This window comes from Gambusia affinis, linkage group LG09, assembly GCF_019740435.1.
Source record: "Gambusia affinis linkage group LG09, SWU_Gaff_1.0, whole genome shotgun sequence".
NCBI lineage: Eukaryota > Metazoa > Chordata > Actinopteri > Cyprinodontiformes > Poeciliidae > Gambusia > Gambusia affinis.
This window is the reverse complement of record NC_057876.1, coordinates 22,692,617-22,717,886: the sequence shown is the minus strand read 5'-3', so window position 1 is coordinate 22,717,886 and position 25,270 is coordinate 22,692,617. Positions and strand designations below refer to the sequence as shown.

Genomic DNA, 25,270 nt, shown 5'->3' with positions numbered 1-25,270 from the left:
ATCAAGATTCAATTATAACTCAGCAGTTTTCCAAGTAAGCCAGCAGATCGCTATTACTGTTAATTGTAATAATATTGAGGCCAAAACAGTAAATTTATTATATAATGCAACATTTCTTCATTAGTCAGGTTCTGTATTTGTACAAACTGATCAATACTGAAGCAGCTGGGATGTTTTGCTCTGGTGCATCCAGAAATGCTGACAATGTTGTCTTCCCATCTGAAGAGGTTAAATTTCACAGCATCTCTTTGTTACGTTATGTTTACTTTCAGACTTCTGTTCTCTAGTTTGATGCTGTGGCAGGGTTGTTCTAATCATTTTCTTTTGAATTTTCTTTCATCTTTGCAAGTAAAATATCTTGCTAATCCTCTAATCAGTTCAGTTTACACCAAATTAATGGTCTGTAAACAGTAGCAGAAAAAAGTGCATGGTACTTCTCTGCATTTATTAAATTGAGCAGCGTTTTAGCAGAGTGTGAAATCTTCCTAAATTTCTAAACAATCCTAAAAATCTTGTGTTTGTTGCACATTGACGTGGCAGCAGCTTTTCCCAGCATTAAATCCCTTCGGAGCAGGAGACTCATTATGCTCCAGCTGGAGTTGCTTCCTGTTTCTGTTGCTTCTGCCACCCTCTGGACAGAACGGCGTACTGCAGGATGAGTTAGCAGATTAAAATAATTTGGTGCTAGTACTTGAACACAAAGGTTTTTATGTGTAAAAATTATATTTTTGTATGCAGCAGTTTATAAAAGGAAAAATCACTTTATATATGTGTGAATGGTGCCACTTTAAATCAATCGTCAGTCGATTTAGCCATGTACACTCTATTATAATTGGTAAGAAATTCTCTTCCTTGGAAAAGTATTCATACCCTCTGACAGGTCAACATTAAAACTGCAAGTTGCAGTTGTTATACTGAGATTTTAGCTCAGATCAGCAAAAAGTTTTGAATATTTAAGTGGAAAGGAAAACTATAAATACATTTTCTACAAATTAAAATTGAGAGCAGTGCATTTGTTTTCCTTTCTAGAAAGCCTCCATCTAATCTCAATCAGACTGGATGGAGAGCATCTGTGAACATTAATTTTAAAATCCTGCACAAAATTTCGAACTGGATTTGGTCTGGTCTTTGACTAGGCCATTCTAAGATGAATGTGTGTTAATCTAAACCATAGTAGGCAGGTCTGCTGCACCTTGTAACATTTATTTCAAGGGTTGTCCTGCATTTAGTTCCTTCTCCAGTGAAAACAATCCCCACAGCATAATGCTGCCAACATTGAATTTGTTTAAGTCTAATCTGACTTCTGATCAGCAACATGCTTCTAGTTCAGTGTCACAGATGATAATCAGGAGAGTTTTTTATTGATTATTGATTGACTGAGTTTCCTCCATGATGTACTCTGCGTAAAGTTGGAAATTTCTGCACCAAGTAGTCGGGGTTGTGAATTATAATCCGTCTAAATGATCTTTGGATTTGTCTCATTTAAAAAAGAAGAAAAAAAGGTCCAATACTGTATCTTGGCCATCTTTAGCCATCAGTGAGGCTCTTCTCTGTGTCGGGTAGAAAAATTATAACGTTCTGTTGCAAAAAAAGTTGTCATAATGGCAGGTGATTATAAACTTACTGACTTTTCTTCTGGTCAGACTCAAAGACGACCGGCACAAATTCGGCTGCTGAGGCGGCTAAGATCCTGGCTGAAAATCGAAGGCTGATGAGGGAGCAGAAGGAGCGAGAGGAGCAGCTGAGGATACAGAAGGAGGAAGAGGAGAGGTGAGATTACTGAGGACAGACGTTATACATCACTACAGATTAATCAGAACAGATTAATCTGTCATCTGTTTTGATGTGTTAATATGTTCTCAACTAAAAACGTCTGTTTGCTTCTCTAGGCTGAGAAAAGAGGAAGAGGAGCGTTTAGCCGAAGAGGCTCGACTGAAACGCCTGGAGGAGGAGAAGCGGTTGGCCGAAGAGAGGAAAGCAAAAGAAGAAGAAGAAGCCCGTCTAGCAGAGGAAGAAAGAAAAAGACTGGAAGAAGAAGAAGCGCTGAAGCAGGCCGAGCTCCAGAAGGAACGAGAGGAGGCCGAGGCCAAAGCCCTGGAGGAGGCCGAGAGAGTCCGCCAGGAACGAGACCGGATCATGCAGCAGAACCAGCAGGAGCGAATGGAGAGGAAGAAGGTAGGACGGAGGAAGAATGGAAGCAGATTACTTTGTTTTTTAACCCGAGTCTGTTGACGGTCTGGAAAATTTCAGAATTTGAAAGAGTGGAAAATGATTGTATTTCTAGACTTTCTTTTGTTCTAGTTTTCATTTATTCTGTATGTTCATCCTTGTTTTCCATTCATTTGTGTTAGCCTCTTTCTTTTCTCTTTATCCTCCTTTTTTCTTTCAGCCCTTTTTCTTTCTTTCTCCCTCTAGTTTTCTTTCTGCCCCTCTTTCTTCATTTTTCTGTTTTTCTTTCTTTTTGCTTTGTTTCTTGTTTGTTCATCCTGGTCTTTATTTTTTCGTTCTAGTTTTTTTTTTTTTTGTATCTACTAGTCTCTTTCTTTTTCCTTTTTTCTTTCCATTTTTCTTTCAGCCCCTCTTTGTTTCTTTTTCTTTCTTTCTTGCCTCATTTTGTTTGTTCGTCCTAATCTTTATTTTTTTTTGTCCTTGTTTTTTGTTCGTTTGTACTAGTCTCTTTCTCTCTTTCTTCCCTTCTAGTTCTTTCTTTCTTCCTGATCCTTTCTTTGTTTGTCTTTCTTGCTTTGTTTTTTGTTTGTTCTAGTCTTTTGTTTCTACTAGTGTCTGTTTCTTTTCTCTTTCCATCTCTTTCTTTCCTTCTATCCTTTTCTTGCTTTGTTTTCTTTCTTTCCTTTGTCTTTTTTCCTTGCTTGCTTTTTTCTTCTTTGTCTTTCTATCTCTAAATCTTCCTTTTTTGTTTCATCTGTTCATTCTTTCTTTCTGTCCTTGTGTTTGTCTTTTATTTCTTTTTGTCCTTGTTTTTCATCTTTGTCTTGTTTTTCCTCGTCTTTCATCTCTTTCTGTTTTGATTATTTTTTTCTCATTTCTCATGAACTCTTCTTTATGTCTTCCTTTCTTTGCTTCATTTATTTTTCTTGTATTTTTTATTCCTTTCTGTCTTTTTCTCCATCCATCCTCTCATTTAATCAGCTTCAATGCTTTAGTGTTATATATTTCAAAATATATTAAAAAAAAGTAAGTGCTGAGAACTCTGGAAAAGCCTGAAATTTTCCACCTCGTCTATTGAAAACATTGGTGGAGTAAAAATGTTTTTAGTCGTTTTTTTCCCTTTTATTTTCAGAGAATTGAAGAAATAATGAAGAGAACTAGAAAAGGGGACCAAACCGACTTAAAGGTGAATTTTCTATCAGTTAACACTCTGACTTTCTCAACATGTTAGACCAGCTGCTGATCGGTGTTAAATGATGTCTTGATTATTTCTGATTCAGCGAGATGACGATAAATATTCACAGGAGAACGGAGATGAAGGCATGGATGAGATGAAAGGTGAAACCAAAGGCAAGTGTGCCTCAATTTTCACAATTAAAAATGTTTTTATATTTAAATATGAGTGAAAGTGAGTCGTGTATGGAACCATTCATTCCTCAAACAGACGACATTTCTGCGGACGATGATCTGGACGTTTTGTCCGCTGGGGATGTTGGGGTTAAACAAGATGGCGGCATGAATGGAAATCCAGAGACTGAAGACAAGGAGAACACCAACGGGACGACCGCTGACGACACGCAGGCAGGAAGGTGGGAAGTTGAAATGATTTCTCCTCGTTTTAGTTTCTACAGATTAATGAATGAAACAGGAAATGTTCACGTTGATCCTCTGACATCAAATGTAACGCTGTATAAAATAATACATATTTTATACAGTCATGGCTTTCAATTTTTTTAAAAACGATATTCTACACTTAGCGACTAATTAATTACTAAATTAGTTGACAATTCTTTTTGAATCTTTCTGATTCTCTCAGCCCTAATTCCTGCTGATTAAAATTTATAAAAACCATAGAATTTATTTTAAGTTTCATCCAGATCTATAGATTTGTTCAAAGTCCATCAGTCTGTGAATCTGTTTTTGTGGGTTTGCAAGACATCAGCAGAAATTTCAACAAGTTTATGTATCGAGTTTATGCATTATCAGCCTCGCGGGCCACCAGGCTTTACTTGCCCTTCCACCAGGCTAAGCATTGTGTTTTATTATTAACAGTGATAACAAAGGCAGGTTAAAAAGTCTTTGGTGAAACTGTTGGAAGGACAAATGGCAACGCAGCACATTCAGTATGTGAACACCAGGTGAAACGGAGGCCAGGTGTCTTTTTTTAATTCACCAGGACTCTGTAACCACTTCCTGTTTGTAACGGTCTACACAAGGTGAGGGGTCAAAAAACTTTAGTTGCACGCTTTTTTGATGTTTGCCTTTAACAAGACTTTACATCTGGTGTTTAGGTATTAATGTCTTAGAATAACTCATAATTACACTGAACATCAAATCTTACCAAATAATTTTGGTCCAGTTTCTAGTGCACATATTTTAGGACAAATGAAATAAGACCAAACTAATTTACAAGTAACAAGAGCTTGTTTTAAATCATTGATTCTGTAATATTGATGAAAACGTTCTGGTTCAACTGGCAGATTACTTCACTTGTAACATGGGAAAAAAAACATAAAAATGTTATAAGTGATATAATAAATATTACGGAATTATTGACTTAAAATAAGCTCCTACATCTACTTGTAAAATTAGATTTATCTTATTTCAAGTCTACTAGGATATTTTCTTTAGAAACATAAATACCTACTTATATTTTCAGATTTCTTGACAACTTTAAACATTTTTTAACTCAAAAACATGGCGGGCTGCTGGACGGCTGACCTAGCGCCGTTAGCACCAGGTTTAGCAGGTTTTCTGGTGAAAACCGTCTTAAATACGGGTCAGAAGTGAACTTAGAGCTGGATAGTTTGGAAAGGTCTGCAGGAGTCTCAGCTGCCACTAAAGGCTTTCTCCGACTCCAGTCCGGTTCCTACGATCCGCCTCGTCGAGGGCTCAGAGTTCCTGAACGAGGAGGACTCCACCAAAGACGGCTTGGTGTCCAGCCTCAACGGGAAGTCCAACCAGTGGAGCTTCGAGGAGCTCATCGACACCAACGTCCACTCCAGGACTCGGCCTCTCATCGAGTCCGAGGACCGCAACCAGGTTTTAATCCACTGTGACGGGAGCTCAGATGGGACCAGGGTGGCCTTTGAGGAGAAGGGAACCCCCATCAGCACCCTGCACTCCTCCAATCAGCCCATAGAAGCCATGTCAGGTGAGGCTTCACGTCTCTGCTTTACAAACGCCGAGTCGGCGTTAATCTCCCCGCAGGCTGAAGCTCTTCTCTCGTTTCATCCCTGCAGAAATGTGATGCTGCGGTCGTCGCAGAGAAGCCTCTTTGTGTTGCACTCCAAACTTCCCTGAAAGAATCTTCTAGTCGTTCCAAACAGTTCCCACCTCTTCCTGCGGGAGGCGCACAAGACGAAACGGAAAGACCACCCCAAGTGCTGCAGTTGCTCCCCAAGCAAAGAGGAAACGGAGTGAATTAAATTAAAATATTATAAAACGCTGCGCTTCAGGGAAATGTTTCATGTTCCTCGTCTTTCCTCTTCCTCTTGTGTTTAGTTTCAATTCAATTTTGTGTCAAAAACTTTTGTATCTTCTTTTTGTTAGGGGTGCGTTCTTATAATTTATTAAATTGTTTTTGCTTTATTGTAATTATTATGTTTAGTCTTGTTTTCTCTCTTGTATGAGAATATTCCATGAGACATGAAAGTCAGGCCATGTGAATTATATGATAAATATCTAAAGAAATGTTAATAATCATTGTTTTTCCTGTCTGGGTTCGGGTGGAAAGCTTCGTTCTGCATGTGGTTCGTCTAAATTTACTTGACCGGCTGCTTTTTGCAGCACCCAGCTACGTGTATGGCCTTACCTTTTATCTTTATTTCCCAACTTTGGATTCTTTTTCTCTCTAAGTGCTAAAATGCATAATTATTATGAAGCTCATGCACACACAGTTCAGCAACGTGACTCATTCACAAACACGGGACAGATCTGGTTTTGTTTTCTCCTTTTTCTCACACTGTCTTGTTTTCTATTTTCTAGCCACTAGGGGGCGTCACAACCACAAAGGTGAAATATGTTGAGTCTGTTTATGGGCGTAGATTTAATGTTTACTAACGTCACTGTAATGGACCTGATTTTAGTCTCAAATCTTTATCTTTGCGTCCAGCTGCAACAAAACTTGTTAAAGGGATAGTTTGGATTTTTTTTGAAGTTATGCGACGGCATCTGTAATCTTTTTTTATGTGGAGTGAATTACTGATAAAAACTAAAAATAAAAAATCCAAGGTATCTCTTCTTCCTCAGTTTCACCTTCTCACACCTGCTGCTGCTGCATCTGGTAAAACGCATTTCAGCTCCTTTGGTAGCGTAGAAAATGGTGGATTGTTTATATTTAAGTGTTACTATGTTTTGTATATAATCAGTATTAGGCGAGGAAAGCCGTATTTAGGAAGGAGTTGGCTCAGGCTGTGGTTTATTGGGGTCTTCTTATTGGTTACTGTTACAGCTTGAGTGGTGCGCTGTGATTGGTTTGGCTCGTTTATGTTAGAAAATCCTCTAACAAAAGCAACTTTATGGTTTCCTTAAATCTGATGTGCGGTTTTAATGTTGGTCTCGGTTTCAGATCCACCTAAAACATCTTTGGGCCTTTTTGGCAACTTGTTTGACCTCTGACCTGAGTTGTTTTATATACAGATGTGGCACATCAGCTCAGGTTTCAGCTCTCACTGTGCTACAGTGGAGCATTTTCACCAAACTAAATAATGTGGGTCAGACTTGATTTTTCTCTGTTTTCCTTCCTTTTTTTCATGAAATGCATAAAAATGTTAATATTCTCTTTGCTTGAATAATCCGGACTTGAGGTTTGGGGGACCTTGATGTTTGCCTTGTTCTCGTTGTACATGAAAACATTCTGGGTTTAAATTATTTGAGCTTTGATTAGTGAGCTCAGTGAATGTTACAGAACCGTCCTTCGTTACTTACTCACCAAACCTCTGAGCTGCTCGCTTCCAGCTGTCATTTCATGAAGTCTTTGGGAAAACGCTCCAGCCTATCAGATGACTTGTTACTGGGACGCTGCGACGTTTTGATATTTCTTTGTGTTTCACTCCACCCACTTCCCCATCAGATATAGACCCTGTTTATAGTCGCAGGTGTTTTTTTTTTTCAGGTTCTGCTGCATCTCTAAATACTAAACTTAAAACTCTCTGTCTTCAATATAATGTTTGATAGAATAGAAAGGTGCCTTAGTTTGAGATGTACTGTTTTTATCTCCCAGTTGACGGTGTCTTTACCTCGGCCTCGACAATCAGTCCACCCATTCAGGGCGACTCTGAATATAAATATTTCTCTGGAGGATTTGCTATCAAGCCCTGGTTTGCAAATGAAATCTGTACTGTAAATATATCTAAAGAGAACAGATATGATACAGACTGTTAAAACAATAAAGTCTAAATGAAAATATTTCTGTTGTCATTCTGTTTCTTGTGCCAAAGAAAAGACAAACGAGCTCTATACATCCTTTTATTTGTTTCCTTTAAGCTTCAGGTTTTAACTAAGCAACAGGTTTATTATCCTATGATGGCGTTAGGGCTTTTATAAATGGAGGAGGGGCAAAGAGTACATTTTTGCCAAAAACCTTCAAAAAAATTTTTTATTCTCAGAAATTTCTTGAGCTCCAAAAGTCAAATATTTGCTATAAAAAAAATAGCAATTTTTAGATTCATCAGAAATTTTCTAGAAAAGAAACTTGGAAATTTCTGAGCACCAAATGTTGAAAATTTTCAAGAAAAAACTGAAAGTTAGAAATTAATTTCAGAAATTTTCTACAAAAAGCTTTTCATTGTTTCTAAAGTCTTTTTCATTTTGAAACTCAGAAACGTCAACGTTTTTTTGTTTTTTCTAGAAAATGTTAGAAAAGTTAAGTTTTTGGCAGAAAGGCACCTTTTTTATCCACAATGGTCCTAATACCTGGTCAGATTATCCAGCATGGATCACAAACCCACAGCATATTTTATATGTCTAACATGTAACATAATTATTAATCAAAGCTGTTATGCTTGAGCAGCAACTGGCAGAATAAAAGCATTTAATCCAGAAACGATTCCTTTAAGGCACTAAAGTTACGTTAGAAACACAAGGCAACAGAGAATCCCTAAAAACATCAGATTATAATCCCACTTTGTAAATTCTGCTGCCATATTGGAGATGAACTCCAGAAACTGAGACATGTTGCATTGCTGAAGATTGGAAACTTTAGTGCAAAAGCAGATGGCAGAAAACTTGAGTCTCATCTTGATTCACCAACAAAAACAAAAACTGCATGCATCCTAATTCTGAAATAATTCAGTTTGAGTCACAATCTAAACTCAAAGCTGCAGAAGATTAGAGCCACAAAAAAAATTATTCTGACTTTTTTTTTTTAAAACAATTCCCTCAGAAATGTGTTAGAAGAAAAACTGAGAAATTTCTTGCACTCTAAAAGTTGAAAATTTGTTCGAAATTGTCAAATTGTCTTTGCAATTCCGATCTTAAAATTAAAATCTATCAAATAAATTTGAAGCAGGCTTTCAGTGTGGATAAAGTGCAGATTTATAAATCTTATAACAAGAATATTTTTTATATGCTGACATAGTTGACATTCAGAATGAGTTTGACACAGAATTATGAGAAAAACCATTTTTTCAGTGGCCCTAATTGTCTTCCATACCAATCGGTTTCCTCATGAATCAAAGTGTTTACAGCTTCTTGGCGCAGTCGGGGCAGTAAATTTGCTCTGCGTTGATAACGAAGCGCTTGTTGGCGAGGGACAGGGAGCATTTTTTGCAGGTGAAGCAATACTCGTGCCAGGAGAATCCCTCGTAGTTCACCACGTTGGTGCCGTGGCCGAACCCTGCAGAGCAGACGTGGGTTTGCATCAACTTCAGTCAACAGAAACAATAAACACTAATGTCGCTTTATACCCAGAAATGGACACATTTGGGTTGGGATCTTAAATCAGACATTAATGATTCTTTTTAAGCCTAGATGGAGAAATTTAAAACCCAATATTTACAATATTTGGAACTTTTTTTTACTGTAGGTTCTGCTAAAAAATAAATTATTCAACTATTTCTTGAATTATTTCAGCATCTTAATGATTTGCTTTATCTTAAAAATAATAAGAATTTAGAGTTAATTGCAAACAGTTTTCCAATATAAATGTGTGAAAAACTGCAACCGTAAAAACTGATTCAGGGCAGCACAAGGTGAGACGGATTAATGCATCCATGTATTTAGACTTATTTTAGTGACTTTACTGCCCTTATTTCTGACATCTGACTCAGATTTTAATTGTTACAATGGAAAATAAAGACAAACGTGAACAATGGTATCATATTTGTTTTCCTAATATTTCACCAGCCTGACTAAAGAAACTGTCCATTTTTACATTATAACATGGAAAACTCTCCTACTTTTGATTTTCTAATCGTATTGAATGTGATAATATTGGTTTGAATTAAAGGAAATTTCAAAGTAAAGTTTTAGTTTTCACAGAGAGCACTTAAATAAAAGTACCAAAATAGGATAAATTAGAGATAATTTTTTAGGGAAAACATTCTGAGCGATTCTCTATTTTTTTAATGATTGTTTTTGCCTCAGTGAGTTTTTCTGGACTGAAACAGCCAACAAATCAACATGATTCCTGGTTTTTAGTATTTAAAAAGCAGTTCAAGTTGCCCAAAATGCACAAATGTGATTTATTTTTTAAAGCATCAAAGTGGAATACTGTGAAAAGATGTACTAAATTATTATTAATCTTTCTGCTGACAAACTTTCTCAATTAAAATCAGGGTCAGATTCAGTTCAAACCCAGTGTGTCTATTTCTTTTTTTTTCTTTTTTAAATAAATTAAACTCCGGTCCGACCTGTGATTGGGTTCTTGCAGCCGTGGCACTTCTTGGCCACGTCGGTCTTGTAGCAGTCCACACAGTAAACGTGATCCTCATGGGAGGTGAAGCGCGTTCCTGACAGAGGTTTACGGCACGTCTCGCACACGAAGCACTCCGAGTGCCAGGGCTGGTCCTGGTAGCTGATCCCTCCAGAGGTGATGGGCTTGAAGAGCAGCATGCTGGTCACGACGCTGAGCTCAGAAAGCCTCAACAACAACAACAACAACCTGGCTTCATACCTGCTTGCACTTGAAGCATTTCTTGGCAAACTTCTTCTCGTGGCACGGAGCGCAGTAGATGTCATCACCTCTGGCCAGGAAGCTCTGCGTGCGGATTGGCTGCTTGCACTCGAAGCAGGTGAAGCATTCGTCATGCCACACCTTGTTCTTATACTCCACGTTCTGCGACCCTAAAGCACAAAACAGCGACTGCTGAAACTTTATGAAGTGCACTTGAAGAATTGAAGAGAACTGCCTTTATAACCTGACAATGTTTTTCTGGATCATGTCTCAAAGCTGTCTTCTGTTTTTGGACTCAATCTGTTCACTTCATGTATCTGAACATGGACAGCCTTAAATAAAAACTAAAACTAAAATAATTAGGAGACAAAAGATGAAACGTGAGGCCAAGGGAAAGATGATCTGTATCTAAATGTCAAATTCAGCAAAGACCCAAGTGCTGCATACCAGGGTTCATGTCGATAGAAAAAAGAAAGGAGAAAATTTTCACCAAAAAACTTTTTTGAAAAAAAAATTTCTAGAGAAAATCCTGGAAATTTCTGAGCTTAATAAATCAAAAAATTTGCTTAAAAAATTTTTATAAATTTTTTTAGAAAATTTTTTTCTAGAAAATTTATACAATTATTTTTTTCTAGAAAATGTTTACAATTATTTTTTCTACCAAATGTTCGACTTTCCTTTTTTATAGAAAAGCTATGAGATTAATCTTAAATTTTCTGAACTTTTCAAACTTAAATATTAAAAAAATTCTAGAAAGTTTCTGAGATTAGTCTTAAAATTTAAGATTTTTTTTCAATCTCAGAAATTTTCACCATTTTTTTCTACAAAATTTCTAAATTTTTGAATTTTTTTCTCCGTTTTGTTTTGTTTTCATATATCTGCAATGGCCCTAATAACCCATTGCATCATCATCTTTCAACTGATTCAAGGCAAGATTTCAGCTTCTTTTAAATGACATTGTTGCGTTTAGAAATATTCACACACCGACTACTTTTTTTAATGTATATTTTTTATAGATTCAAGAATAGGCATTGGGATGAACTTTCTTTGTGACACTTTGCCCAAAGGTTTAAAGGTTTAAACTGGTTATTTAGTGAAGTTTTTGTCGACACAACTCTGGTTATCCCTTTAGCCTTTAAGGCAAAAAAAATACCTGTAAGAACAAGTTACTGATTTGAATGAAAAGCAGCCAAAATCCAAAGAAAAACATTCAAACACCAACAAAATGTTTACTTTATTAATTAATTTAACCTTAATTAGTTCAGGGAGTCTTTTCAAGAAAGACCCAATCATTGTTGTCACGTCCTCATTTATAACCATAACATTAACATTATGAAAGTGAAGAAAACGACAATCTCACCCACCTGGCATCACCACCTTGTAGCAGCCCTGGCAGCGGTTGCCGTCCTCCCTGGAACCGCATTTCCCACACATGATCTTGCCATCGTCTCGGGCGCTGAACGGCTCATTGGCCAGTGGCTTGTAGCATTTAGCACATCGGAAACAATCCTCATGCCAGTAGCGGTTCTTATGGTGGAGCTCCTAAACAAACAAAAAGAGGGGGGTAAGTTTAGAAAGCATCCTGCAGATTATCACCAACCTTTTACACTGTAAACGCAACATCTTATGAAGTATTTCTGGCCTAGTTTCTATAGTGAAAATATCTCAGTACACTTCAATTAAGACAAAACTAACATGAAACTACCATACAGGAGCTTGTTTTAAGTAAATGATTCCTTATTATTGATGAAAAACTAAACCTTTTTCCCATATGTGAAATAATCTGCCAGTGGATCCAGTAAGTTTCCATCAACATTATCAATCAAATTTATTTATTTAGTACATTTCAGCAACAAGGCAGGTCAAAGTGCTTTAAAAAGTCAGTTAAAAAAGTCATTAAAAACAACATACAGTCACCAAATGAGAAACTAATGACAAACATTACATTTTATTGTGTGTCAACATCAAAATCAGGAATTTTTAAAATAGAAAACAAGCTTCTATATCCTGCTAAAAAGTTACTTTCAAGTTAGTTTTGTCTTATTTTAAGTGTACTGATATAACAAGTAACTTTTAGCAACAGATAGGAGCATATATGGGGAAAAAAATCTTCCTATAAATGAAATAATATGCCAGTTGTCCATGCACTTTTGCACAAATATTAAGGAACTATTGACTTAAAACAATCTATTTCTTGCTGAAAAGTTACTTGTAAACTAGTTTTAATTCCAGTATTTGCATTGGAAATACTTTGTGTTTTTGCAGAGTACGTGACAGAGCATATTTGTGAAATAGATGATACTTTGATGGTGTTCAAGAGCTATTTACTCGCCTTTGCTGGGATACCTGTGATTAAAATCCAGGACAACCAGTCTTCTTAAGCCTGTACTTTGACTGGGCCATTCTAATCACAATTGATTGAATTGATTTATTTCACGGTGGTGTGTTTAGGGTCTTGCTGGAAAATTAACGTCAGCCACCAGAATTTCCTGGTATTCAGTTTAATCCACTTTGAGTTTTAGTTTGTTTAATCAAAGCAAACAAAAATACTCCACAGTTCTCAATAAGGTTTTTTTTCTCTATTTATTTTTAACACATCATGAAAAATCTCATAAAATAAACTGTATTTATATCAGTCTGTTCAATTGAAAATATCTCAACCAAAAGCAGGTTTGTTGCTCCTGTTTGGGTTTTTTTTTTTTTACCTTTGAGTCGGCTCCGATTGGGCGTCGGCACTCTGCGCAGGTGTTGGCGCAGAGTTTGTCGAAGCACTTGGTGCAAACGTGCTTCTCGTCCTTCTTCACGTACTTCTTGCCGTGCAGGTTGTCGCGACAGTAGTAGCAGTCGAAGCGATCAGTCATGGTGGAGGTGAGGTAACTCCTGGGACCTGAAGGGTTAAATCAAAATGGAGCGGGTGTAATTATGTCCAAAAAGAAGCTGTTACGGCGGGAGCCCCGGGTGTCTTTTACTGAACATCTCTGTTCAGTTTTTACTGCGGAGAAAACGGCTACAGTTGATAACGGTAACTAACGGCTGTTCGTTACCTAGCAACCAAAATCAACAGAAGCAAGACGGTGACAAAAGACAGAACCGGATCCTTCAAAATAAAATACTTCCTCTATCCAAATGCCTCGCACTATTAAATATGTTTCCCTTCAGCTTTTGTAATTATATACAATCATGTAAAATTCAATTAATAGTAATTATTATTATGTAAATTGTGCTCAACATACAATTGTAAATAAGTCACTTATCATGAAAATTATACTTAACAAATAAGTGTAAAAAGTCACAACAGAAGCCATTTTTCCATTTCTTTCATTCTGTTTCATAATTATGCATTTATTTATGTCGGTCTGTCTCATATATTCCTAATTTAATACATTAAGGTTTGTAGCTGCAGCATTTAAAGGGTATTAATTCTTTACCAAAACCAAAAACTTTATTCAAGCAAGAGTCACGCCTCTTCAACATATTTTTACTCAAGTAAAAGTAAAATGTAGGCGTCCAATAAATTACTTAAGTTTAAAAAAGTAGCTGATGAAAACATTAATCATTTAATATCTAAAAATTACGTCACCAGATGGACCAAAATATGGAGTTAAGTGGAAATTTTGGTATGTTAAGGATGAAAATTACAATAATTCATATAAGTAACAAAAAATAAAATAAAGCAAAATAAAATGTTTACAAATTAGTTTATTTCAATAAAAAAACTGCAGGTGTGTGCAGGTGAACTGTTTTTGTGGTTAAAACATAATTGTTTTTCATTCTGTGGGTAGAAAATCCAGAAATTTTACTTAATTACTTCATAATAAAATTACTAAAGAGTAAAAAAGTATTTAGTAAAAATTACATAATCAAATAGACCAAAATATAAAGTTCAGTGAAAATTTTTGTATTTTAAGTACTAATAATTCATATAAGTAACAAAAATAATAAAATATTATTTTCCAAATCAGTTTCTTCCCATACAAAATTGTTTAAACTTTAACAGAAACTGCAGGTCTGTGTCTGGTGAATTTCTGGTTAAAACGTGTTTGTTTTTCATTCAGTGGTTAGAGGATACAGAAATATTACTCAATTACTTCAAAATGAAATTATGAAGACTCAAGTAAAAGTAAAAACTACAGTGTAGTAAAAATATTCCTAAAAAGTTTCTCAAGTAAATGTAATTGAGTAGATGTAACTAGTTACGACTGAACTCTGGCGAAGTCTCTAAATTATGAGAATAACTTCTTGAAGTGAAACCAGGAGTTGAGGCTAAACGAGGACGTGTGTTCTCTTACGGAGGCATACCAAACTGATGACAGAGGTGCGAATGAGGTAAACCAGCTCACACAGTCGACTTCTTGTTCTGCGTTAATCTGACTTCCCCTGCAGAGTTTTATCTGTTGGCTCGTTCTCCACGGACCTCCTCTGAACTCTGCAAATAACTCGGCTTATTCTTCATTATGATTTCCAGCAGCTGCATCGTTTTCTCCAACAGCTGATCGTTACCTACAGCCGCAGATGTTTCGATCTGATAGCAATAACAGGAACCAAGCAGGAAACAATGGGTGGAATGACATTTTGTCCTAGTAACCATGGGAACGAGACAAATATTTATGAAGCTATTTTAATGGGATGTGTTAAACAGCCCCCTCCTGGAGCGCAGTATGTCCCCCTGTTGTGTGTGGATGGATGAATGGATGGATGGATGGATGGATGGATGGATGGATGGATGGATGGGAGAAGTTTTGGTGTAGCAATGTGCAGCTGTGCTGCAGGGATAACAAGTGGAGAGGGAACCCAGAAATAACCCAACCTGTCCAACCAAGTCAAGATTCTGGCGAGCCGAGCCGCTCAGCAGATCTATTTAAAGAACCTCCCAAAGTGGGGAAAATGTTGAAAGACCCGCAAAGGGAATAAGCAGCTATTGTTGGCGCAGCTTTAATCTTTGGCAGCTGCCGTCTGTCAAACAAACGAGTGAGATGGTATGCACTTACTCTCAGCTGTAGAGGGAGAGGATTATCAAAACTGTGTCCCTGTGGACAGACGACCTCTGCAGTGGAAAAGGTCACAGAAGGACCAGAGACTGGAGCCAGACTGATCATCAACTCAGCAGCCACATCTTGATTTATTACGGGGTTTTTGGTTGTTTTACTGCACATACACTGCAAATCAACAAATCTTAACAAAGTATTTTTGGTTTAGTTTCTAGTTCAAATTTCTTGACACACTTGAAATAAGATAACATTGATTTACAAGTAACTTTTCAGAAGATATAAGAGCTTCATGTAAGTCAATAATTCCTTGATATTGTTCCAGTTCTGGCAGATTCATCACTTATAACCAGAGAGTATCCAAAACTTGTATTAAAATAAGAGCAGCACTATTTCAACATATTTTTACTCAAGTAAAAGTTGAAAGGAGCCATTCAAGAAATTACTCAAGTAAGAGTAAAAAGTATTTGGTAAAAGGTCTACTCAAGTACTGAGTAACATCAAATTATCAATCATTTCATATTTAAAAATTACATCATCAGATAGACTAAAACATAAAGTCAAAATTTGGTATTTTTAGAACTAAAATGATAAAAATTCTTACAAGCAACAAAAAAATAACAAAATCAGGCAAAAAGAACATTTTTCCAGATCAGTTTCCTTCATTAAAAAAAACTTCCAAATCCAGAAATTGTACTCAAATGCTTCATAATAGATTTACTCAAGTAAAAGTAAAAAGTACAGTGTAGTAAAAATACTCCTAGAAGTATTTTTTTTTCCAAAAAAGTGAATCAAGTAAATGTAATTGAGTAAATGTAATTAGTTACACAAGAAGACATTTTCCCATGTTTTTCCCATGAAATTTAATCACAAGTCATAGCGGCTTTTCAGACATAAAGAAATTAAAGAATGGCAGAATTGGAATTAAAAAAATACCTAAAACCCAAATAAAAATCTTTTAAAGTATCTCAGGGCCACAACCTGAAAAGCTTTGCTTCCTTAAATTCAAATATTTTCCAAGTAATATATTTGCGACTAACTATTTACTGCATTCTATGAGAGCAATTTCAATACATCCATCCATCCATTTTCTAATCACCCTTTGTCCCTAATGGGGTCGGGAGGGTTGCTGGTGCCAGGCGAGAGGCGGGGTTCACCCGAAACGTTAGCTAATTTAAATATATTAAAATTAATCTGAACTCCAGGTATTAAAATCTTTGTCCCTGTCAGGAATAAATCCATGTCAGTCATTTAATAAAAACGATGATCCAGTTTTATGGTCAACTGCATGAACCTGAGAAAATGGTTTTGTATAATTTTATGTATCAGTGACGCAGAAATAGTTTAAACCGCATAATAAAATTGAGTAAACAACAGATTCAACACGCAAAATCCTGCAGTAGTGTGAAAAATAAAACAATTTTTTCAGCACCTGACCAGTTATTTCCGTCCAGTAAAGAGAAACAGTTATATTTTGACGTTAAAGTTTTGGCACATGTATTGTCTGTGACATTTATATGTTTTCTAAACATCAACCAAACTAAGATTATCTTTAAATTCAGATTATTTTGTTTATGTAAATGCAAAACTTTTTTTTTTTTCAAGTTTTCATTAGAAAGATGAAAAGGTTTCTATGTAAAAGTTTCCTAGAGTAAATTCAACAATGAGCTCTTATGAGTAGCTGGGGGAAAAAAAATCTAATCTAAAAATGAAGCTATGCTGAAAGCAAACTTTAATTAGGCATAATAATGTTGATCTGAATGAGAATAAACAAAGAAAACACATTCGTTCTGATTTTTTGTCAGATTTTTTGAAATATCAGAGTCAGAATTAATTTTGTGCACAAAAGAAAACAGGATCAAATTTAAAAAATAGCAACTCTGGAAGGCAAGTCAAATAATAGAATAAAATAATGCATAAGTATATTTCATATATAAAAATATAGTAGAAACACACATAAACAACTGGGATGTTCCAGAAAAATAAATAAATTATGTTGATTGGGTTTTAGCTGATTATGCTCCTCTTTTAGGGAAACACAAATAAAATAAAGAACAGACCAAAACATATAAAGTTCCCATTTCTTTGTTTAAAAACTCATTAATTTTTACCTGAATGCCTGTAGAAAGTCATGTTTGGTTCCAGTCACGTACAAAGGGAGGAAAATGTAGAGTTTTATGATCCACAGAGCATCAAACCCAGGAACCCTGAGCATCAGTGTGTTTTGGAGGCCTGTATATACCCCTCCGTGACCCGGACCACCGCTGACCCCTCCACCAAATCCAACCTTCACCCCTCCAGGCCTTTTTAGGATATGGGTTAGAGAATATGGACGGAGGACAGATTAGTGGATATATTTTGGATTCCAGAACAGTGACATCAGGTGTTAAATAAAGATACTCCCACTGCCCCAACATGAGATGTTTATCTGGAGAGTTTAGATCATGAACAAATGACATGATGAATCGACTGCTTTCATGAAAGATGAATCATAGAAAGAGTCAGGCTGGATGGGGAACATTTACCCACAAACATGAAGACAGAACCCTTAAGGACTGATTTATTTTCAATTTATCTGCAAAAAATTGTTGATTTTTAGTTAGTTTAGTTTGACTTATGGCTACTGAGATGATATTTAGTTAATCTGCTGTCTTCAAATAAGCAGAAATAATTCTAAATGTCTCTTATAAACTAACAAAACAGTTATCGAAGGAGTTGGGATTGAATCTGACATACTTGTTATGTTTTAAATGTGAGACAGCAGACAGCAGAACGAATGCATAAAAATGTTTTCATTGTTGGCTTTAAAGATGAGAAACAGCACATCTTGCTTGTGCTTCCTGAGGAAATTAGATTGGATCTAATGAAGCGTAGCCTCATCAGGCTGTAACCCGCAGCAACAAAAGTCATGTTTACACGGCGGCAGGCCTGTTTCCACACGTGACCTTTTGCCCTGGACTTTTATGAGCCTCCATCACCCTCCAAATCTGGTTAGCAGGCAGATGACCTGAGCCAAACTGTCTCCCTCAGGAGGAGCAATGACTCACCCCATGCTTCCTCGCACACAGAGCCGTGTTAGCGTGCAGACATAAGGTCAGGGTTTGGCTAGCAGAGCCAGACATGCCGAGATCTAAAATGTGTGTGGACAAAAGGCCATGAGGGGAGATCTATCAACACGCAAATACTCCCAAACCAAAGGGGCTGGCGCTCAGAGCCACTCAGACAAATTCAGATAAGATTAGTGCAGGTTGGACGTTTCTGTGGTTCCAATTGGGCTCACAGGAGTCAAAACAGGAAAGAGGAGGTTCCTTCTGCTGATATGGGAGGTACACCTTTTAGCTTTGTGGAAAATAAACGGTTCATGTTGATGGATGACACATTGGAAGTTTTTTCTCTGGGTAGATGAAAGAAAGAGAAGGAAATATTTACCTTTTTCCTTTCTCTGTGCCACATTTGAAAAAAGTGAGCAGATCTTTAAAAGGCTGGTAATGATAATCTAATGTGTGCATAATTTCAGCCATTTAAACTGGGATTAAGGGTGGATATATCCTTATTGAAACCTTGCCTAAAACTTCGTTTTTAATTACGTCTTACAGAAAACATCAGGGAGTTTGACTGAACTTTATGATTTCTTACCAGAAAACGCCCTAGAGATCTACTTGAGTTGCTAGGTAACGGGCTGGGCTTCACTCGGGTTGCTAGGTAACGACACAGTTGCTGCTGACTTGTGACATTAAATTCTGGAGGTTTTTGAAATGGCTTATTTTCCTGACACTAAAAACATTATCTTATTTCCATAAACTGGCTGGATGTTTTTTTTCTTTGAAATTCTTCTTTTTGGAAGCAGTAGAAACCCAAACAAATGCAATGTCCATAATAGCTGCTCTTTAATAATCAACAAATGAAGCTAAATGAGCTACAGCTCTGGGAAAAAAGAGACCACTATAACTTTTCGTGATTTTACTCTTCATAGGTAATGTTTGAGTAAAATGAACATTGTTCTTTTATTCTATGAACTACTGACAACATGTCTGAAATTTAGTATTTATTTACCAGAAAATGAGAAATGGTCAAAATAAGGAAAAAGATGCAATGCTTTCAGACCTCAAATAATGCAATGAAAAAGCTCACATTCATTTAGAAACAACAATACAAATGTTTTAACTCAGGAAGAGTTCAGAAAACAGTATTTAGTGGAAAAACCAGGAGGTTTTCAGTAGGATTCAGTGCAGTGGGCTCTTAATGTTTTCCAGAGCTGTTTATGATAATATAATCTGGTAACGCCTCATTTCTAAGTATTAAAAGCCATTTGCTGCTTCTAACAAATCCCACTCGTGCCGCCTTCACTGTCTCAGTATTACTTCAAAACTATTGACAGAAATATTATTCCAACCGTTTCATTCTTGTTTCTGTTTCTGCTCTCCTGTTGCATTCAAATTGTGTTTAAGTTTCTGCTTGTAAAGGCAACAGCAGTTTATCTTGCGCTCAGCCTTCACAGAAGTAAGCAGCGTTGCCTATTTAAGGCAGCGCCGGGCCGCCGCCGCTCTCCACTCATCAACGTGGACATCACAGAGGGACACCCTCTTTCTTCCTCTCCGCTCCATTTGCAATAAAATAAAGAGTGATGGGACTGTCTCCTCAACAACAGTGTCTCTCTGCCTGAGTAACAGACTGCTGCATCTCCAAGGTTGCATTTGCTTTAAGTGGTTTATGAAATGACGACAGCTAAGGACTTCTTCTCTGCCATTAAAGATTGGTTAATTCTTAAGTGGGTCACATACAAAGACTTTTTGGTTTTTAAAGGCTGGTGAGGTCATACTGGAGAAAGAGCCATAATCTCCCACTCGCCTAAATGACATCATGTAGTTGGTTTGGCAGCATCTCATGTAAAAACAGGGAGGGGACGTATGTTTTAACGGCTAAAAGCCACAAGTAGTACCTTTGGGCTCAGCAGGTTACACACATAAACACACTTACAGGGTTTTAAGATCAGGGCGCATACAGTCTGGGCAAACATTTGGACACACCAGTGAATTTTTGCAAGAAATGTTCACATATCTGAGTCTCTGGAAAATAATGTGATTAATGCTTTTAAACAATAAAAATTAACATTGTTTCACTTAATAAAAATGGATTTTATCAGAAAGGGATTTTCTAGCTGAGGAAAATGTTTGGATACGCTACCCAGTGTTACCCCTTCTGTTGAAATAATTGCAATGACACAACTCTACCAGGCTCTGAAATGTGTCTGAGGAACATTTACCACACTCTTTCATTGCAGTAGTGAAATGTTTTAGAAATTTCTGTTATGTTTCAAGTGATAAAGATCTGGACTTTGGCTCTTCACAAGAGTTTCCATCTCATAATATGGTGAATTTTCTGAGCTACTGTGATGTTGCAGAATAAAGTTCATCTTCAGCCTTCCTTTTTCCACAAATGATCTCACATTTTCTTCAAATACCCTCTGACACAGCAGATTTCATCATGGATTCTTTAGTTTGTGTTAAATGTGTCCTCTGTTGTTTTAAATTAATCTGTCCGAAGAACGTTATTCCAGGTCTTTGTCCGCTTTTCCCCTGGAAACATTTAAATTTGTCTTAAAAATTTATTTTTTCAAATGTTTTCCTTTAGCACACCTCCAAAAAAAAGAATCATACAGCAGGATATTATGCAGAATTTGTTTGAAAGATATTAAAGTGGTGCAGTAACTAGCACTGTTGGCTTGCAGGAAGAAGGTCCTGGGCTCAAATATCCACATAAAATATCAATATTTTGACATATTGATATTTGATAGAATATTCAAAATATTGAATACTCGCTGTACAGCTACAGAATTATGGGAGATGTAAGCAGAGGAAAGACGTTAGCCACTCAAGCCAGGTTCATGGAATCAACTAACTTTTTCCTTAACTAGCAACTCATTCATTGTTTGGTTACCTAGCAACAGCTTGTTGAGTAACTGACTCAGCACCTCATAAACTCTTAAATATAAATAAACAGCAACCGGAGAGAGAAAATGTGGATACAACAGAAAAGGTTTTACCAGTTTGGCAGTATATCACATACTTAAACCAAAAACTAATCAATAATTATCAAAATTGACAATTATCAATATCAACTGAAATGAATCGTTTATATAGTGATAAGTTCTTCAGCCATTTTGTTCAGCTTTAAATTGTAGCAGATTTCATCATGGATTCTTTAGTTTGTGTTAAATGTGTCCTCTGTTGTTTTAAATTAATCTGTCCGAAGAACGTTATTCCAGGTCTTTGTCCGCTTTTCCCCTGGAAACATTTAAATTTGTCTTAAAAATTTATTTTTTCAAATGTTTTCCTTTAGCACACCTCCAAAAAAAAGAATCATACAGCAGGATATTATGCAGAATTTGTTTGAAAGATATTAAAGTGGTGCAGTAACTAGCACTGTTGGCTTGCAGGAAGAAGGTCCTGGGCTCAAATATCCACATAAAATATCAATATTTTGACATATTGATATTTGATAGAATATTCAAAATATTGAATACTCGCTGTACAGCTACAGAATTATGGGAGATGTAAGCAGAGGAAAGACGTTAGCCACTCAAGCCAGGTTCATGGAATCAACTAACTTTTTCCTTAACTAGCAACTCATTCATTGTTTGGTTACCTAGCAACAGCTTGTTGAGTAACTGACTCAGCAGCAGTTTAAGGTTTAACCACTGCACCTCATAAACTCTTAAATATAAATAAACAGCAACCGGGAGAGAAAACTGTGGATACAACAGAAAAGGTCAAGCCACCAGTTTGGCAGTATATCACATACTTAAACCAAAAACTAATCAATAATTATCAAAATTGACAATTATCAATATCAACTGAAATGAATCGTTTATATAGTGATAAGTTCTTCAGCCATTTTGTTCAGCTTTAAATTGTAGCAGATTTTAATGTTTCTTGTTTTAATGCATTCCTGTCGGATGCATCATCTTTACTACCTTTATATACCATGTATAACTCTGGGAACTTCCTTTTTGGTGCTAAATTACTACCTTATATATCTTAGTTCTTCTGAGATTAGAACCTTTTTCCTGCCTAAATGATTGCTATGCAACTTTAGAAACACAAGTATTAAATATTAGTCTGAACACTAATATTTAATGGCTTGAAAATGAGTAAAAAAGCAGGAAAGTTAACGTTAATATTTTAAGGTTAAAATATTAACCTTAAATGAATGCATACACTTAACATAGCACATCAGACACAAACTAAACAAAGAACCGCACCATAATTATTCTTACTCCTCCTACCGTTTTTTATTTACTTCTTGTCAGCGGCTCCACCTAGTGGCGTGGAGTACTTGACTTTTTCTTTATAGTGAAGTGCTGCTGTAGTAAGAGCAGCAGTACTTCAACATATTTTCTCTCAGGTAAAAGTAAAAAGTATCCATCTAAGTATCCATCAATAAGAAGTATTTGCAAAAAAGTCTACTCAAGTACTGAGTATTGATCAAATTATAAATTGTTTAATATTTAAAATAACATAAACAGATGGACCAAAACATAAAGTTAAGTGGAAATTTTGGTATTTTAACAATCAAAATGACAATAATTCATATAAGCAACAAAATATAACAAAAAAAATGCAAAAGAAAATGTTTCCAAATCAGTTTCTTTCAATAAAAAATTATGAAATTTAATAAAAACTGCAGGTGTGTCTGGTGAATTTTTGGTTACTCGCAGTGAGAAGAGAATCAGACATTTTACTAAAGTAAAAGTAGCAACACTTCATAATAAATTGACTCAAGTAAAAAAAATACTAAAAGTAAATAAAAAAAAAATTAAAAAAAAGTTACTCAAGTAAATATAATTGAGTAACTAGAAACTACACAACTCTGCTAACATCAAACTGACTCTATCTCGGGAAATCATGTTGGAAATGTCCCTCTAGTAAGAAAACGTGTCCCTAAGTGAACCAAACAATATCATCATGATGAAATTCATCCATGTTGATAAACATGAATATAATTAAAACCGGACTGAGGGTCTAATTGATAATCTGGAATATAAAAACGGCAGCAGTTTCCACTTACCTCTGCAGAAATTGTTTCTCACTTTGCGCCAGCTGCGGTGCGTCCGGTCCGTTGGGTTTGACGGAAAGGGTTCAGATGAGCGCAGACTGCGCAGCTTTAAAGCGCGCAGCTAAGAAAAAAAAAGTAGAGGAAGAGAAAAAAAATAGGCGAGCCAAATCCCAATAAACAATGACCTCAACCAGGAATCTACAAGCACTTACTTTAGTTCTCATTGGCTCTGCAGAAACGGAAATCGGTGAAAAGTAGTCATAATTTTCCTGCATCGATGGGAGCAGAGACTCAACATAGCTACCGCTCTGCTCTGCAGAAGTATTCAGCTATTACATAATTTATCTTGGCAGCACTTCAGCTGTTTACAACTATTAAAAAAATGTAGGTGATTTGTTAACTTGACACTTCCAGCCTCACTCATCTCCTTCTTTGGTAAAGAAACCAAGATGACTCAGTCCTGACCCAAAGCAAACACATGCACCCTGCAGTAACCCACAATTCTGAATATTACGCTTAAGAAATATGATTTAAAGCTCCCAAAGGGCTTTAGCAGATGTTTGCATCCTCCCTTAACACAAACAACGAGCTTTATGAGACAGTTTGTGATGCTTCAGGGTGAAATTTCACAGATCAGGAAGTTATGTCTGTTGTCTTAAAAGCTGCCAGAGTTACCTCAGATCAAGTTAAAGGATAAAAAGGCTTTATAAACTTTTCTTTGCCCTGGAACAACACTTCTACCCCTTGAACTTTTCACTGTTTTGTCCCATTGTAACCGTGAAATGTAGTCCTGCACTGCAAAAACACAAAATCTTGCAAAGTATTTTTGTCTAGTTTCTAAGGCAAGTATCTTAACACTTGAAATAAAACAAAACTAACTTAAAAGTAACTTTTCAGAAAAATATATGAGCTAGTTTTAAGTTATTTCTTAAAATTAATAAACAATTATTTCACTTATACCAAAGCAATTTTCCATGTAATCAGTGAAATAATCTGCCAATGGAACAAGTACTTTTTAATCAATATTAATAAATTTGCTTAAAACAAGCTCCTGTATGTAGCTCAAAAGTTACTTTTAAGTTATTTTAGTCTCATTTCAAGTATTTTTGCACTAGAAACTGGACCAAAGGATTTTGTGTTTTTACAGTGTGCAAAGTATTAACTCTTTGGGTCTGAATACAAATCTCTTCACATTTTTATTTAGAAAAGGAAACCTGTATCTCTTTGTTTTTATTTCATAATTTTGCATAATTTTGAGTTAATAAAATCCAGACTAAGCACATTGAAATTTTAGATTGTAACATGACAAAACATTTTTTTTTTTTTAAAAAGCTCAAAAGGTGTAAACACTTTTGTAAAACAATGCATTCTACATTTATTGCCTTTACCACAAACTTATTAGTAAGGTTCTAAAATTATAAACACATCACCGATACGGCAAGTTCTATTTTTTATCAAGTGCTATTTTCCTTAAGTAGGCAAAAATATCCAAATGTTTTTAAGTTGGTATTTAGGTCCAGTCAGAGGAAGAAACTAAAAAAACAACTATTATGTGTCATTCTTCATTTAAAGTGCATTTTAAGTCTGCACAATAAATCCCTTGATTGAATAATCACAAAATGTTTGGGAAAACTTGAGCTAAGAGCTCACGACTTCCTTCTCTAAACAGACATTCTTGAGCAAACGCCATGGACTCGATGTCCATATTAGGAGCATTACCTGATATGTTGGGAAAGAAGGATTAGATGCTGTCTCTCACAGCAGGACAACATGTCTTTTTAAAACCCTAATACATTACTTTATTTTGAGTTTTTTAATAAATTACTCTGTCTCAGACTTAGGAGATCTGGCTTCAGGTCTCCCAAGTCTTGCTATTTTTAATTACCATGGTAAAACTGGTAGACAATCCTAACCATTAAGCTCTGTTTATTTCAGCTATTCTGTA

The 25,270-nt window shown here is 36.0% G+C and overlaps 2 protein-coding genes across 3 annotated transcripts in view; one reads left to right on the top strand and one right to left on the bottom strand.

The window, feature by feature from the left end:
• Positions 1 to 7,578, top strand: part of map7d3 (MAP7 domain containing 3) — a 34,475-nt gene extending 26,897 nt beyond the window's left edge. Inside the window, 7 exon segments of the mRNA XM_044127921.1 lie at positions 1,644 to 1,770; positions 1,890 to 2,175; positions 3,302 to 3,355; positions 3,450 to 3,519; positions 3,614 to 3,758; positions 5,031 to 5,323; positions 5,412 to 7,578. Of these exon segments, the coding sequence (XP_043983856.1) occupies positions 1,644 to 1,770; positions 1,890 to 2,175; positions 3,302 to 3,355; positions 3,450 to 3,519; positions 3,614 to 3,758; positions 5,031 to 5,323; positions 5,412 to 5,419 (983 nt within the window). The 3' untranslated portion in view covers positions 5,420 to 7,578.
• Positions 7,579 to 7,624: 46 nt separating this feature from the next.
• On the bottom strand, positions 7,625 to 23,662 carry fhl1a (four and a half LIM domains 1a). Of its 2 annotated transcripts, XM_044127922.1 has the most exons (7): positions 23,538 to 23,662; positions 23,338 to 23,446; positions 12,991 to 13,172; positions 11,650 to 11,827; positions 10,286 to 10,455; positions 10,023 to 10,209; positions 7,625 to 9,007 (listed from the first exon to the last, which is right to left on the bottom strand). In XM_044127922.1, exons 1-7 carry the CDS (start codon positions 23,598 to 23,600, stop codon positions 8,853 to 8,855), a joined length of 1,044 nt encoding a protein of 347 aa, XP_043983857.1. In that variant the 5' UTR covers positions 23,601 to 23,662; the 3' UTR covers positions 7,625 to 8,852. The 2 variants fall into 2 exon arrangements, with proteins under 2 accessions (XP_043983857.1, XP_043983858.1); XM_044127923.1 differs by lacking the exons at positions 23,338 to 23,446; positions 23,538 to 23,662 and adding an exon at positions 17,382 to 17,535.
• Positions 23,663 to 25,270: the final 1,608 nt, after the last annotated feature.